This window comes from Diadema antillarum, unplaced genomic scaffold (genome assembly GCF_040938485.1).
Source record: "Diadema antillarum isolate AM-2024a unplaced genomic scaffold, OU_Dant_1.0 seq00000649_RagTag, whole genome shotgun sequence".
Taxonomy (NCBI): domain Eukaryota; kingdom Metazoa; phylum Echinodermata; class Echinoidea; order Diadematoida; family Diadematidae; genus Diadema; species Diadema antillarum.
This window is the reverse complement of record NW_027271563.1, coordinates 688,210-706,391: the sequence shown is the minus strand read 5'-3', so window position 1 is coordinate 706,391 and position 18,182 is coordinate 688,210. Positions and strand designations below refer to the sequence as shown.

General features: G+C 38.5%; 1 protein-coding gene across 1 annotated transcript; it reads right to left on the bottom strand.

The window, feature by feature from the left end:
• Window positions 1-1,539: 1,539 nt before the first annotated feature.
• On the bottom strand, window positions 1,540-16,034 carry LOC139736475 (HHIP-like protein 2). The gene is made up of 9 exons (XM_071647226.1): window positions 15,902-16,034; window positions 12,763-13,848; window positions 11,915-12,246; window positions 10,975-11,104; window positions 9,816-9,958; window positions 9,015-9,096; window positions 8,357-8,445; window positions 3,661-3,738; window positions 1,540-1,877 (listed from the first exon to the last, which is right to left on the bottom strand). Exons 2-9 carry the CDS (start codon window positions 13,818-13,820, stop codon window positions 1,540-1,542), a joined length of 2,250 nt encoding a protein of 749 aa, XP_071503327.1. The 5' UTR covers window positions 13,821-13,848; window positions 15,902-16,034.
• Window positions 16,035-18,182: the final 2,148 nt, after the last annotated feature.

Below are 18,182 nucleotides of genomic sequence, written 5' to 3'. Positions count from 1 at the left end.
CACACCAAAGCTTTTATTTAGCAGTCATCAGACTCACTGCTGCAAAGATTTACATGGGGTATTATTGCTAGAGATATGCACAGAAGCCATCTTTGCGTCAATTGACCCTGGAGAACGAGAAACTCTCCCACTGACTGACTTAATACTCACTCCTTTTCGCGTTCCTTACTGAACATGAACCAAAGAATAGGTACTAGCAGTAGACTTCTATGCTCATGATTAATTCAGTGCATCAGGGAATGTGTACATTTGAGGAGAGATTCATACAGTGTACTTAAAGGGATAGTACAGTATTGGTGGAGATGAGAATTGTGCTTTTAACTTTTTGTGAGATACCAAGAAAACACTTATGATATAGTACAGAGCATACCATTTTAAGAGGAATTCAAAGTTTATTTGATGAAAATCGGGTTTGGAATGACTGAAACATCCAAAAACAAAGTAAAACAAAGCGATCGTAATAAAGTGTGGGTCCCACACTTTATTAGAATCGCTCTTTTTTGGATATCTCAGCCATTGCAAAACCAATTTTCATCAAATAAACGTTGAATTCCTCATAGAATTACATGCTCTTTCATATTTCATAAGAGGTTTCTCATTATCTCACAAAAAATGTTAGAAACCTGAAATTAGGTCTCAACCAAAACTGTACGATCCCTTTAATGTCCACATAGAAGCCAAAGAACCAAATCAGTCAACATTTTGAACAATGCCACATAAGCTAGAAGCAAGTACACAGTAAGTAGTCCAACACTGCTCTAATGACGGTCATTCTGGTCACTGAGCTGTAACCGAGAGGAAATAAAGCCCTTCACTATTTGTATTGGCCATGGAATGTCTGTGAAATTTCAGGAGTGTTCAATTTAGACAGATTTTCTCCATGATTCTTATAATACGGTGAGAATATCACCACACTACACATCCTCTTACATCACTAAATTTGATTATCTTTTAGTTCAGTCTTATAAGAAAGCAAAAATTTGGTCTTTCATGTTAAAACACTATCTGTACAAGTAATGAAAAGGTTGCATGATCAATACAACAATTTCATTGTGTTATAGGTTGTTATAATACTGCAATAGAATGCTTTAGCATTTATCACTTACTTTAAACATTAATTCTTGGGGAGTATCACTCAATTTCAGTTGGTATAGTGTGTTATATTGACAGATACAAATCAAAACAAAATTTACTTTGAAGTACATTTTCTTAGAAAAATATCTAAACTCTTATATGAACTGTAATTGTTACAGTGCTTCTAAATGCTTGTTAAAGTCAGCAAATATAAAACTTGATATAATATATCTACTTTGTTCTTACTGGATCTATTTGATTCGCTTGCATAGTATGTGATTATTTTGGGTAACATAATTACCAGTATTCACACGCTGACTGGAGGAAGAAATTCAGACAGCACGCAGTTAATAGTACAGTTCTTCTTATCGGATAAATCATATATATCTGTATATCTAACATGAAAGATAAATGATGACTGAATGACATACCGGTCAAAATTTTGTGACCATTGGTCCTTAAGAATCAACCACCTTGCTGGAAGAGATCCATGAGCTGCTGCTGACACTCACTGTTCAGCTGCGGGATGACGAAGGCATGGTGCCAGTGGAAGCGGCGAACAACGGAGGTTTCCTTGATGACAAACTGCTCCCAGGTGCCGCGATAACTGCCGATGATGAAGTAGGTCTGACCGACTTCCACATTTGGGCAGCGGCAGCGAGCCGAGCGTCCATACTGCGAAATGACAATCCGGCGTCCGATGCTCGGTACGTCGTACGCCCTCTTGTGGACTTCGTTGACACGCATGGTAATGCGAAGTTCGGCATTGTAGTTCTGGATTTTCTGCACTGTGCCTGTAATGACTGTTATGAAAAGCAAAAGGGTGTGCAACAGCAAGGTGCATTAATCTAAATGCAATAAAGCAGATAATAAGATCTTGGGTAAAATATGAATTATCTTAGACTAAACTCCACTTTAAAAATTAACCCATCAATTCCCCAGAACCATATTTCTACTGTTTTGTTGCTATGTCTGATATGCATTGTTAGTATTTCATAAGGTAGAGTAAATTTTTTTTTTCAATTGAGCCCTTTGTTGCTCTTATACATTGTACCACTTTTTTTTTCCAGTTGCAGAAAGGCTTCTTAATTTCTAAATAAAGATTACTACCTCCGCCAAGGAAGGAAGTTATGTCTTCATCGGCGTTTGTTAGTTTGTCTGACTGTGTGCAAAATAACTCTAAAACTTGTTGGATTTGAATGAAACTTACAGGAAAAGTTGATAATGACACAAGGAACAGATGATTAAATTTTGTTATTGACCTGAGAATGTTCAATGAATTTTTGAAGGATTTTTAATATTTTGGTAGGCAAGGTCAATGAACTTGGGAATTCAAGCTGTGCATATTTGAGGTTGGGCCAGGCTCTGCTTGGCTCTGCTTAGGCCAGGCACCATGGAGCTGGAAGCTGATGACGAAAACAAAAGGCTTCTAAGTTGGGAAATTGGGCGATTCTCAGCATGCATGTATGGGTTGAAATGAGCTATTTGCCGGTGGTCTGCGCTCTCAGAGTGCTTTTTCGGTTTATAAATGATTCCCAAATTGGCAAACTTCTACATTTTCATTTTTTTTTTCAGTGGGGGGGGGGGGGGGGGGTGTGCAAATGTAATGAATATAACCAGTTCCATCTATTTTTCCCCTATCTAATCTTTTCCAAATAGCTTTATGCAGTAAAATTTAGGGTTAGACATTTGACATTTTGCAGATACGAGGTCTACACATGTATATCCATAACAGGTATGGCACCAAGAGGTATATCATGAAATCAGGGCATTGTGGGATTTTTTTTTTTTCATAACTGACTGGTGAAAGACACTTTCTACCCTCACTCTTCTCAACCAATTGAGAGTGCACTTCACTTGGCAACTTAACTACTTGTATTACCATGGTTGTTATGGAAACATACCAAGTACATGAAATAGATCTTTCTTCATGAAGTCCATGGGACCAGATATGGTAGACTGCCTTACCAAGCCTCACTGAAGTGCTGGAATGCAACAGTATTTCTAAATTACTGTCCTTATTGCAATTTCAATCATTTTTTCAACATCCATATCAAGTGGAATGACAAAACTCTACGAAAATCATGTTCCCTGGAAACTTCCCTTAAACTCCAGATTTGACAGGTTGGTAGCTACTGCATGTTTTTTAGGGCTGAAAGAGAATGTCTTTCAGTGGTTTTCTTTTCTTCAGCTTGCCTTTGACATACAGATCCTTTATTTTCTTTTTGGAAAGTACAAAATGTGAAAATCACACACATGTACTTTGCAATCATCCTGTTAGCATATAAAATATACAAGTGTATGGCTGTGTCTCTTTTGTGTCTGTTTTGGTATCTGTCCATGTGTCTGTATACGTGATGTTGTCTGTATTTGTATTCGTTTATGTCTGTGTCTTTGTCTGCATCAGTATTATGTCAACGTCTGTCTCTGTCTATGTCTCTCCTCAGTGTCTATGTCTGTGTGTATGTGTGTCTGGTGAGGCCATTTCTTTGTCTGTCTTCACCTCCATTTGTGTTCCAGAGACTTATAAACACCAGTATCTTACCTAAGGCTTTTGAATTCATACTGGAAGAAACCGTTACTCACCAAACTTTGCAGGGCAGTAAGTTGCATTGCTCACCTCCAGCGAGTCTGCCTTGCACCTCTTTGGACATCTCCTATTTTCTGTAAAACACAATGCAAAATGGGCAGCACATACAAGAAGTTACATGCCCGGATGCACATGTATGAACACAAGTAGATTTCAAATTTTCCTCACTCAAGGAACAAGCAGCTCACAGGTAGCTTTGACGGGGCATGATAAAAAAAAAAGTCTAGGAAAACACACACACACACACACACACACACACACAAAACAATCTACAAACCACGTTATAGAGGAGAGCTCTACCAACTAAAACAAAAAAAAAGAAGCTAAATATGATTGCCCCAATGTAAATATGGTAAATATTCAAACGAACCTTCATATACATGTAAGTCCTTTATGCTTTATGACCTGCACCTTATTTAGTCCAGTCAATCTAGCGATTTTTAGGGGGTAACCCACCACTAATTGCAACAGTAGGAATTTCACTGCAGAGCAAGTCGTTGAGGCCTCCTGAACACCATACTAAAAGTCCCAAAAAATCCAGCGGGGCAAAATAGTAAAATTTGCATAATATGCAAATTAGCACCTGAAATGAGAGGAAATTGACAGATCTCAGCTTCCCGTTATCCAATTTTAAAGATTTAAATGTATAAACTTATATTTTGTAGGTCAATGAACACGATAGATGCCTTTTCGAATTGGTCGTACAAAAATAATTTACATAAAATGCAAATTAGCGGTAACTGTAAGAGTACATTCATAACAATAGTACTCACGTTGGCATAATGCACGTTTTGCATATGGGGACGCGGGGTTGAGGGGGTAACTTTGGGCGCCTCCCAAGGGGCCGCTTTAAATGTGCACCACTTTTTACTATATAAGTATTGTAAAGCAATGTCTCCTGTATTGATTACATTGCATTTCTTGAAAACAAAAATACCCTTGCTATAAGGCACGATCGAATTTTGACAGTATGTACTTTTGGAACATATATATTCGCGTTATATGATATTATATGTTTTCTATATTGCCAAGAGGATAAAGGGCATTTCGGGGGCACACGCCACAGGGTCGCCCTTCAATAAGCACCCTCTTTATTGTGTAGATCTTGTAAAGCAAATCTTCTTCTATCATATTCATGACTTTTCATTTATATAAGAGTGTATTTGCTGTATTGCTGGACCTACATTTAAAACCATTCACGCTAGAACAACTGCATTTGCGTTGCTAATATCCGTATCTTGTCATAAAGGGCGTGAGCGTAGGTGTAAATTTAGACACCTCCCCAGGGATTACCTTTGCATGTCCACCTTTTTGACAATGTAGTTATTGTAGAGCAATGTTTCCTCTACTAATTAGTTGCATTTTTTGGGAAACAAAAGTGCCTTTGCTATACGGCACGATGGAATTTCGAAAACATGTACGTTTGGAACATATATATATTCGCGTTATATGATATTATATGTTTTCTGTATTGCCGTGAGGGTGGAGTATTTTTGGCACATCCCACAGGGTTGCCGTTTGATGCGCACCCTCTTAAGTGTATAGATCTTGTAAAGTTAAGTTTCTTCTATCATTTTCATAACTTGTCATCGATGAAAATTGTATTTGATGTATTGCCGGAACTACTTTTACAACCATTCACGCTAGAACAACGGTATTTGCGTTGCTAATATCTGTGTTTTGTCTTAAGGGTGCGTGAGCGTAGGTGTAACTCTGGACCATTCCCAAGGCATTGTCCTTTAATGTTCACCCTTTTGACAATATGGATATCGTTAAGGGATGTCTCCTCTATTAACTACAATGTATTTTTGAAAACAAAAGTGCCCATGCTGCATGGCATGATCGAAGTTTGAAACATGTACGTTTGGAACATTCGCGTTAATGATATTCAATGTTTTCTATATTGCCGTGAGGGTGGGGTACTTTGGGGCACATCCCACAGGATTGGAATTTAATGTGAATCCTCTCACTGAATAGATATTGTGAAGCAATGCTTCTTCTATCATTTCCACGACATTTATCGATATAAAAGTGTGTAGCTGTATTGCCGGAACTACTTCTAAGACCATGCACCAAAGAACGTCAGTATTTGCGTTCATAGTATCCGTGTGTTGTAATTACGGGGCTTGAGCAGAGGTGTAATTTTGGACACTTCCCAAGGGATTGCTGTGAAATGTTCACCCTTTTGACAATAAAATTAAGGTAGAGCATTTTTTTCTTCTTTTAATTATATTGCATTTCTTGAAAACAATAGGGCACTTGCTGTACAACCGTTGGAAAATTGGAACATATTCGTGCTAAATGATAGTGCATGTTTCCTATATTGCCCTAGGGGTTGGATGATTTGAACACATCCCACTCGGTGGGCTTTGATTGTGCACCCCTTTGACTATATGATATTGAAAAGCAGTGTCTCTACCATTTAAAAATCATGAAAAGTAAAGTGTTTTTATTTACAACCCGGCAAAACGACTTTCTACGTGCATGTACAACTGAATTTGCTTTGGCATATAATGCATGTTTTGTTAAACTGTTTTGGGACCACGAAGGTCAAGGTATGGGTGATTTGGGCACTTCCCAAGGGCTTGCGTTTGAATGTCCAACTTTTTGACAATATAGATATTGTAAAGCAACGTCTCCTGTATTACCTGAATTGCATTTTACGAAAATAAAAGAGTATGTGCTAGACAGGCGGAAGAACTTTTCAGAGGCATGTACCCATGGAACATTTTTTTTCGCCGTTGTATATACTGCATGTTTTTCATTGCCCTTAGGATTTCACCTTTTCATCTTATAGATATTGTAGAACAATAATTCTTCTATAACTTCCACTGAAATTTAATGGAAATGAAACGAAAAGGACGTTATAGAGGGTTGTTTGTTTGTTTGTTTTTTCGCTTCAAACAGCTGTATTCACGAGTATATACTGTGTTTTGTACCGGGCTGTGATGGTATAGGGATAAATTCGGGTACCTCCCTCCGAGTCGCTTTGACTCATGTGCACCACTTTTTAAAGATGTACTTTCATGGAAATAGTCTTTGCTAGACGGCCAAACGACTTTAAAGAAAAAAAAAATTCTTGTACGCTTAGAACAACGGAAATCGCGTTGGTTGATGCATGTTTTGCAAATGGCCGTGGGGATATGATCGATAGGGGTAACTTTGGTCACTACCCACAGAGTTTCCTTTGACTGTGCTATCTTCAATATCTCAAAACCCTCAAGGGTGCAAGAGCTGAATCATCCAGAATCGAATAAGCAACTCTCCAAATTGGACAGGTTATAGATGTTGACAGTTGTTTATATTCGTACTTTGATTCTACGTAATTAATGGATAAGCTATCATTATCTGTCTGATAACAAACTATTATTCGCTTAAAATTATTCATGCTAGGTTTCTAATGCTGAAAAGTTTGTTTTTGGTGAAGAGAAACTGAAATATCACATTTGAACACTCTTGATATGCTCATATCGGGCACTTTGGTGCATTTGAACATTCCGTTGGCTCGGTCCCTTTGCATATTATGCAAATGAGGCCCAGATTATGTACATGGAATTGTTTGTATCGCACTAAGTGACATTGCAAACATATGTTTCAACACTTTCAGTGTTCCAATCTGAAACCTAGAAGCATAGTTTTCATGGAAACACTGTATTATTATCATTATTGGAGCTAATTTGCATATTATTCAAATGAGGCCATGAATATGAACATGGGATTGGTTGCATCGCACTAACTTACATTGCAAACATATGTTTCAACACTTTGGGTGTTCCAATCTGAAACCTAGAAGCATAGTTTTCATGGAAACACTGTATTTTTATCATTATTGGAGCTAATTTGCATATTATGCAAATGAGGCCCAGAATATGTCCATGGACATGTTTGCATCGCACTAACTGACATTGAAAACATAAGTTTCAACACTTTCGGTGTTTCAATCTGAAACCTAGAAGTATAGTTTTCATGGAAACACTGTATTGTTATCATCATGAGGAGCTAATTTGCATATTATGCAAATGAGGACCAGATCATGTCCATGGAAATGTTTGCATCGCACTAGCTGACATTGTAAACATAGGTTAAAACACTTTCGGTTTTCCAATCTGAAACCTAGAAGCATAGTTTTCATGTAAACACTGTATTTTTATCATTATGGGAGCTAATTTGCATATTATGCAAATTTAGCCACTTTACCCCATTGGATTTCTTGGGACTTTTAGTATGGTGTTTAGGAGCCCATAACAAGTTGCACTGCAGTGAAATTCGTACTGTTGCAATTAGTGGTGGGTGAAACCCTATTTTGACTGGACTAATTAGACTTATAGATGGGACAGAAAAACAGAGAAGATATCACGCATATCATCGCTGGGGTGACAAGACCTTGTATCTGCAATTTTGGTGAAAATGACTTTTTTTGGATTAATGGTCAAATAATGGTTAAGTGATATCCTGTCCAAATCCCAACTGTCTTACTCCAAATATGAAGCCACCAAGGCATGTCAAAGGAAAGGTTCTCCCATTCACCACAGTGCTTTGGCCGCCATGATTTTTTGGCTCTCCTGAACATTTGACATTTTGTAGATACGAGGTCTTGTCTCCCCAGCGACGATATGTTTTTGTACCTCTCGTGCATGATTAAGAAAAGAAGAAGCTAAACAGTGTATTGATTGTGCTATGTTTCTCATTTACCTGAAGGTGTGGGCTCAAATGGTGTGGTAGGACCAAAGATGGGTACGTCTCTTACAACTTCAGGAGTGCATTCTTCTGGATTACCTCTCCTGGAATATGAGGGGGAAAAAAATGCAATAGATAACACACAGCATTATAAACTGAAAAACAAACAACAAACTTACCAACACAAGTAATATGATATGTTATACCATGGACATTTGACAAGCTAGACAATCATCTTTTATTTCTAATTGAAATCCATTTTAACTACTTTGATTGATTTGGATTAGTACCTTTTTTTTTATCCCATTGAGGATGGTTTGATTTTGCTACAACACGCATTTCCCATAGATGCTTGCCCGAGTATATTCGGGACTCGTCCTCAATGGGTTAAGATGGAGACATCTCTATGCTCATGAGCAAGAATATGATCTATTTATTATTGTTACAGTGATTACTACAATTCCTATCATCATCATCATCATCATCATCATCATCATCATCATCATCATCATCATCAGCATCGTCCACATCATCATTATCATCATCTTCACTGGCCTGGACAGGGGCGCACATGAGCTTGTACCACCCTAGAGATAGTCAGCATGCAAAATCTGCATCCTGTCTTTAATTTAAAACTGCAAAAAGGATAAATTTTGACGTCATTTATACCTACCTCCTTGGATCGACAATCTTGAAGACTTTTCCGCCATCACGATTTGACTGTGGGTTGCTTGTTGACAGTAAGTACAGCTCACCTAATGGGGAAAAGAACATGTTGGGGTATCATTTATTCATCATACCAATATTTCTTTCTATACTGACTATGCATCGAAATACTTTGCTTATAAGATGTACCTAATGTAACATAGTCCATGGTCATTCTCAGAGTCACTCATATTGTCAATCCACTCCACAAAACATTTGGTGCTGTCTCTATTGATCATTAATTAATATTATATATGTTTCATTATATTCATTACATCATTTTTCACTCTTAGTGTTTCATAAGGCACAATAAAATCTTTCCTTTCATTTGAGACCCAGTTTGGTAGCATTCCATTGTCTTTTGTTTTGTTATGTTTTGTTTTGTTTTGTTTTGGGGTTTTTTTTGGGGGGGGGGGGTTGCACAGGTACTAATATAAAAAGCTTCTAAATTTCTCAGTTTATAAATAATCCTTATATTGGCAACATATTTAGACAAAATTAGTAGATCTCTCGTAAAATGCCATTTTGTTTGTGTATTTTTTGCAGCTTTCATGAAGTTAACATAGCACTTGCATACAGTCTCTCACAAATAACGGATGTGCAGTAAATTTCAGAGTTGCTAATTAAATGAAGACAAGATGATGATTTCTGCAGCAGAATTACCATGGGACTTCAGGGTGTATTCATTTAAAAAAAAAATCTCTGGCAGCTGGGGGAATGTGTCAGAGAGAGGATGAAAAAAAAAATCCTGCCTATTTCCTACATGTACCTGATTCATCCTCTCCAAAGGAGAGAATATTTTTGGGATAAGTTCCCACCATGTTTCCAGTGCACACTGTCTGGTCTCCCAGACAAAATTCCCTGTTGTTCCACTCCTCCGTCCTCCGATCTTCAGTGAGTTCAAACAGTCTCCTGCCAACATAACATGCAAATAGTGCCATCATGAAGCTATTGAAGAGATATCTAATAGTATTTGTAAGAGGAAGATGGGTCATGTAGAATGATAATCAATAGAGTAAAAACAAAGCATACCTCTTGTATTAATTTTGTGATTTTGTGTTCATTACTATAAGAACCAAATATATCAATGAAACTAGAAAAGCACTCTGAGAGCGCAGACCTCCTCCAAGCAGCTACTTTCCACCGATGATCTTGCTCTTCCCAAAAAGATTTTTCTCCTCTCCACCACTAGGGAAAAGCTCTTTGGGCTCGGTGGCTTCCATATAGAGATCAGTGATTTCCACCCATATGTATACATACTGAAAATTGCCCAATTTCCCAATATAGAAGCCTTTGTTACGTCATAAACCCTCAGCTGCGTGGTGCACCTCGCCCTAATAGCAGAAACGAGAGCACGCACTTTAGTGCGCTCATACAAACCTCAAATACGTGCAGCCTGAACTCCCAAGTTCATTGACTCTACCTGCCAAAATATCAAAAATCCTTCAGAAATTCCCCCAAAATTCTCGCATCACTACCAAAATTTAATCATCTGTTACTTGTATCATTCTAAACCTTTCCTGCAAGTTTCATCCAAATCCGTTGACTACTTTTTGAGTTATTTTGCACATGGACAAACTAACTAACTAACTAACAAACAAACCAACAGTAACAAAAACATAACCTCCTCCCTTGGTGGAGGTAATAAATAGAGCAGGGAATAAAAATATGCAAGGAACAAATTGGATATGTATTCTATAGAAGCTTGGTCAGTCAGTATTCCATAATATGCTTGCCATTAAACAGAGGAGAAGATTCCTGACTGACAAATTCATCATGCGTGATATAGAACATGCTTACTTACTGATACCCCATGAGATTCTACAACTTTTCATCCTCATCAAAGTCATTGCTTGAATTAACTAAAACAAGAACCACTTAATAACAAACATTAGGTATGATGAGCAGAGGCTAAAAATCACACATACCCAGACATGTAGTCACCGTAGATGTATTTCCCTTGCAGATTGGGATACTTGCATCCCCTGTAGACAAAGCCACCAATAACTGACTTACCCACTGTGTGAGGATAGGCATGGATTGGTAGGACTTCATCCTCTGCCAAAGGAAAACAGAGAAAACAAAGTGAAAATGTCACAGCTCTCCGTGGAAAAGAAATGTAACTGATTGCTTTGTTTGTATCAAACAGGGATCAATCCGCTACGCACTTTCCATTTATTTGATGATTACTTGAGCACATACAGGAATAGTATTCTGACAGTTTGAAACATCTACCTTGAGTGGAATTATAACCTTGTGTTTCAAGTTAGAGTGCTGTGTAATATACCTGGCTCTGGAAGGAATGTGCCTTGAACTATATTTTCTTTCTTTTTTTCTTCTTTTTTTTCAAACAAAGGTGGCACACATAGTCACTTGTGACAAGTCTCCAAAATTATATTAGATAATGTTAGTCATCATCAGAGTGCTTCACATATTACCACAATTCATATTTCACACCCTTCATCTATATTTTCTTCTTTTTTTTTAAGATGAGATAAATTTCAATATCATGCCAAATACTTTTACATTTGCACATTTTTCCATACCATGACATACACGGGCAATAGCAATGAGTGTGTATTAGTGTGTGTGTGTGTGTGGGGGGGGGGAACCCAATCAGGAGCAGTAATGAAAACCCCCCCCCCAAAAAAAAAAAAAAAAAAAAAAAAAAAGGAGAATCCACAAGGCACAACCCCTGTTCAAAATTACAATACTTCCCAAATGGAAATAGAAAAAAAAAAGAAAAAAGTTCAAGGCTTTTACATCAGTTTTAACTTAAAAGCAAACAAAAGAAAGATTTTTCTTTTTTCTTTTGAAAGTGTCTTCTACCCTTAAAAGTGTGACTAAGAGACCAACATGTTCACTCACCTAGCCAATCATGGCATATTGAGTTATCAAAGCAGGCGAACCCTTCCTTTCCCCTCCATCCGTAGTTACCCCCCTTCACCACGATATCGATCTCTTCGTAGCTGTTCTGCCCAACGTCTCCGCAGAAGATGCGCCCCCTCCCGTATCCGGTCTGTCTGTCTCCACGGTCCACTGAGCATCGCCACATGTTGCGGCTGCCGTACGCATAAATCTCGTGTCGCCTCTCGCTGCCGTTGTATGTAACAAAGGGATTGTCTGGTGGAATTGCATAAGGCAGACCGTTCTCTTGATTGTCGACATCGATTCTTATCACAGAACCTAGCAATTCTCCTCTGAAAAGACAAAAATGGAGCAATTCCAACCATAAATCAGGCGAAATCTGAAATGATGGTAATAATGCAATCTTTAACTTATTTTGTTGATTGTACCTTCATCTACATAGATGCTCATTAAAGTGGTCAAACCATTTCAGTGTCTGATATGACTGTTATCAAAGATGTTGTCTTAAATTCTACAGTAATCAATCAAAACAAATAAAGTGCAATTAAAATAGAAACTTTTTTCTACAGAAAAGTAGCAGTCAAGGATATTTAAAAACAGAATAATTCAGCAAAATTGCATGAGATGTTAGCATTTTCATAAATCAGTATTCTTGAGTAAAGTCATGACAATAAACAGTGAAAAAACTTTATCACTGTTTTGAAGGACACCATTATAACAAGTGAAAACTTGGGTTGTTGCCATACAAAAATTGTGCGTTTCAGATGAGTTTAGCTGTGCCCTTGAGAATTCTCCGTTTGCTCTTTTCAAGTTTTTTAAGGATGAAGTTGAAATGATTTTCAACTTACAGATTCTGAGCATTCCCATGCTCACCAAATGGATCTCCTCCATATCCACCATCACCAATGAAAGCATAAAAGTAGCCCTGGTCATCGAAAAGCATCTGTCCTCCGTTATGGTTTGGGGCTGGCTGTTCAACATCGAGGATGACACGTTCTGTGGTCATGTTCACGCGATTGGGGTCATTGCTCATCACCTGGAACTCGCTGATTCTAATAACAGAATTACTTGAGTCATCAGTGTAGGTGCTGTAGTAGACAAACAGTCGGCTGTTGTTGACAAACTGTGGGTGGAAGACGAGCCCCAGGAATCCCCTCTCATCCCCCCACCTGTTGGAGGTGAGCACCGAGTCCTGGATGTCCAAGAATGGCTCATTCAGCCTGGTTTTATTCGGCAGGAACACATGGACAACTCCTACTTGCTCTGCGATGAAGAGTCGGTGGGTGTTGTCGTTTGCGTGGACCGCCAGGAGAGGATTGCGAAGGCCGTTAGCGAATTCCTCAAAGCACAAGCATCCGTCCCCGGCTCCCGTCTGCGAGTCCCAAGCCACATCATTCAGAAAGGAGTTAGTAAGGATGTCTGGGTAGCAGTAGTCCTCATCGGGGTTCCGGACAGTGCTGCAAAAGGCAGCCTCTCCCTCCTGATAGGCATCCAGGATGGTTGAGTCCTCCGTCAAGAGTGGTATCAGTTCTGGGCAAGTCCTGTAGAGTGACGAGCAGTAATCCCCACACAGACCAGGCAGCGTTGTCTTGCGCAACGACGTCTCGGCGTCAAATACGTGCGCAGCATACGGCGAGCACTCCTGGCACAAAATATCCTTCAGGAAGTTCTTACATGTGGCTGCGCTGTCTGCGGGTAGCCGCTTCTTCAGTAATTTGTGCAGGCGCTGGATTTCCAAGTTACGTGACAGAGTGCAGCAGCCAAAGTCTTTGTAGCCATCACAGAAGGGCCCGCTGCTTGGGTCCAGCTCAAATGGTGGAAAGAAGTCCAAACATTGTGGATGTCCTACCACTGCTGAGGCACAGAGTGCTATAATAAGCACAATTTGCATGGACATGGTGATCATCAGCCTCTCCTGCACTTGAAATAAGTACCTGACAACAAGAGACACATAAGACATGATGCTTCTGAAAGGAATCAGTATGAATAGTACAATACCAATTACTGCACGAGCTGAAATTTTCGTGGTGGTTTTATTTTCGCAAATTTCGCGAATCGCCTTTGAAAAGCGAAAATAACAATGCGTGAATAACTACGTTCACTTAGACCCTCACAACCGCGAAATGAACAACACGCCAAAATGTCCTCCAAGTAGCAATTCGCTAAAAAATATCTGTACGTGAAATTTTCAGCTCGTACAGTAATGTGAATTGTACTACACACTATAAAAATCAAACAGAGCATAAAATCCTGTTTGCAGACTATCCAAAGTCATGATTCAGCAAAACAGTAAACTGCTCAAGAACTGTGGAATGGAAAGTAAAATAAGAAAGTATACTTGGTTGGTTTGCCACTCACCAGTAGGCCTACTTTGAAATACATTATTTGGGTAATGTTCAATTTCTTTTGGGGAAATTTGCTTGTTCTTTCCCAACTCACTCCACTGCACTGAAATCTTCTCAATTTAATACAGTTTGCTCTCTATACCATATATGATTGCTAAAGCTTTGTTTTTGTTTCCAATGCATAGGTCCTAACAGTTTTTAGCACAATTGTGCAGGTTCCTTCTAACTTGACTCAAAAGAGTCTGTTATTTGCAATCTAATTACCGGGTACCATGGATGTGGTATCCTAAACATTTACCCATTCTTGCTTCCCAGTTTAAACCTTATGCACAAATTAAGCTTGTAATGAGTGTAAATCTAGCAACCTACAGTTAAATCTTAAATGAACAAGAAAAGCACTCCGAGAGCGCAGACCTCCGCCAAGCAGTTACTTTCCACCGATGATCTTGCTCTTCCATAGAGATCAATGATTTCCACCCACTGAAAAATCGCCCGATTTCCCAATATAGAAGCCTTTGTTTAACGTCATAAACCCTGAGATGCGCGGCGCGCCTCGCCCCAGCAGAAACTAGAGCACGCATTTTAGTGCGTGCATGAAAACTCCAAAAATGCGCAGCTTGAACTCCCAAGTTCATTGACCCTATGTGGGAAAATATCGAAAATCCTTCATAAAACCCATAAAAATTTCAGGATCACTACCAAATTTTAATCATCTGTTCCTTGTGTCATTCTCAACCTTTCCTGCAAGTTTCATTCAAATCCCTGCACAACTTTTTGAGTTATTTTGCACACGGACCAACAATCAAACTCACAAACTAACAAACAAACCAACGCCACGGTAACGAAAACATAACCTCCTCCCTTGGCGGAGGGAGCTAATCAAACATTTCCATTCCAGTTACAACTGATTTCCAATGAGGTTTAGAGTAGACTAGCGCATTAGAAACTGCTAGCAGAAAGGAGGTTTGAGATACGGTATAGAACTAGATGAATAAAAAAGTTCACAAAGTTTTGTAATTTTACAGAGCAGGAGTTTACAAAAGACTTGCATGATTCTAACAGTTAGATGCACAAAAGTTACAGAGACTGAGTGCTACACAGAGCTAAAAGAATAGAAAAGTGAAGAACAGCTCGAAACACACTATGTGAGAGTTGGCAGCCCTGTCAGGTGCATACTTACCTGTTAAGTGGCTACTTTTTACTTATTTTGAAAGACTAAAGGGAAATATACCTTCCATTGCAACTATCACTTTAATCTTTTGAGCTATCTATGCTGATTGTTATCTAGGCCCAAGTTGCAGACTTTGCCCGACGCGCGAGAAAAATGGGTGCCATACGTGAGACCGTGAGATGGCCCCTAAATGCTTGAGTCTCACTCAGAATGCGTGAGACTTGGTAGCTCTGTGATACATTGTTTTTGTATTGATAATCGCCATCAGCTGCGCTGCAGCTGGTTGGCTTACACTGTCACTGCAGCATGCAGAGGCAGTCAGACTGCAGATCGTGAGATAGTGCAGTGCAGTGTTACTGTTAGTGTTACGGTGTGTTAGTGTTACTCTACTTAGCTCAGCGCTCAGAACTTAATAACTTCTTACAATCTTACTAAACTTAGGCCAAGTGGCTAACTCTTACAACTTCTTACAAATGTCCGGTTGACTTGACGGCGCAGGCCAAAGCAATTCTTGGGTTGAAAACAAGTTCTTAGTGGACGTTACATACTAGTTAATGTATAACCAAAAATCACACGACATCTTCTGCGCAACAAAACACCGTCCTCGTCTGACCTGTGAACGTTACACAACCAGCCACTAAAGGTAGTTTACCGGGTTTATGTACTAGAGTCTCTAGACCCTAGTTCTACTTCAAAACAAAACTTACAACAATCATGAACACTTTAGTTCCATTGACCAAACACTAAAACAAGAATAGTTGCAATCATACAAAGATAGCAATTAAAAAGCAATCGACAAATCAAACAAGTACGTGTAGTACAACATATTACTTTCCTCCTCCCCCCCCCCCCCCAATACTGCATCATAATAATTATTGTGACAACAAGGGTCTGAATGATAGACATTTGATTCGAGGTCACCTGATGGTTAGTGCTTTATGTTGGGGGAGTGATCAATCACGTGATAGGCGAGCGTGCTGGTGGTGGTGGTGGTGGACTACCAGTACCCCATTTTACAAAATTAATATCAACTCTTGTCATGCTTGTAGTTAGTTGCTTGAATGGGAACTTCCATAACAGCAACAGCCAACAGCCAATCAAGAAGCTGGGTTATTGTCATTACCATAACAATTGCCATCACTTAGAGTTGCTACCGGAGTTGCTATCGTATATATTTTTTGATAGTTATGGGATTTCTGGGGTCCGTTTCATGAAGTCATCACATATCAAAAATATAAATAAATAAATAGATAAATAAATGAATAAATAAGAATGAAAAAACAGTTACCTAACAAATCTAAGAATGGCCAAAGTCGTTCATAACAGGTGATATGGGCATATTTCTATGAGAGATTTTCAACGAGAAATAAAATTCCATTTCATGGAGTCTCTCATTTTAACTGTGCCATAAAGATAGCCTAGTATGACAATTTAATGACATGCGATTTTGTAGTGTAACGGTATTTTTAAAGACCTGTTTGGATCATCACTCAGAAAGGAAAATAGCTGTAAGATACAGCCTTGATGATGTATTAATAGTAGCATATAGGACATGAATAAATGAATAAAGAAAAAGTTTACCTCGCTCAGTTCAGCATAATTAAGTAAGCTTCTAATCCAATGTTTGATATATTGTGTATTGATCTATACCTGCTTTGCATTTTCCCCTCTTGCAGGTGTTAGAAAATGATTTTTTTTTTTTTTTTTTTTTTTTTTTTTGGCGGGTGAGCGTGAGATGGTTTGATGTGGAGTGAGACTCACGTTGTAGGAGTAAGACTTGGTATAGGTCTGCTATATGGCTTGGATTTGAATTTGAATTTGAATTTGAATTTATTTGTTCAGCATTAAAGACAAAACAACAGACTCATGGCAATGATAAACAATGATGACAAGCACAGAGTAAAGACGGATCTATGGAATATGATAAGCTGGAGCTTAGGAAGCAGCCAACGAGAAACTAAATTAAAAGTTTCCTTAAAATCTGGCTGACTAAGGTAAGCAATAAAAAAATGCATTGGTTGTAATCATTCTAATATTTTTAGACAAAAAGATGAACAAATATACAGATGTAAGAACAAGACAAAAAGAAACACAACAATGATACACGAAACACTACATTTACATTACGAAGACAGTACAAACACAGTGGTGAGTTACAGATAAAGTAATGCCAGCCAAGCATATCAAGAAGTTAGGAATGATAGTTTTGTATAAATTCTCCTTATTACTTTCGAATACATTAAAAGAGGTAACTTTATGAATTATCATCTGGTATTGAATTCCACAAGCGAACCTTGATAAAACACAAATTTCTGAAATAATGATGTTCTTACTTTTGGCGTGTGAAAATTCTCAGTGGTACAGTAAGGATGAATATGGCAATTTAAAGAGAATTAATGCAGCAGAGAACTGGTAAAAAGAAAGTACCTAACCGGATGGTTAAAGGGTGTGTACAGTTCTGGTCGAGGTGAGGATTTGGCTTTTAACGTTTTGCGAGATATTCAGAAACCACTCTATGTCAAAAAGCATGCAATTCTAAAGGGTATCAAAAGTTTATTTGATGAAAATCGGTTTTGAAATGGCTGAGATATCCAAAAACAAGGTGAAACAAAGAGATCCTAATAAAAGACGTGGCCTGTCGCCTTTTATTATTATCACTTTTTTGGATAGCTCAGCCATTTGAAAACCGATTTTCATCAAATAAACGTTGAATCCTTCTTGAAATTACATGCTCTTTCATATTTCATAAGAG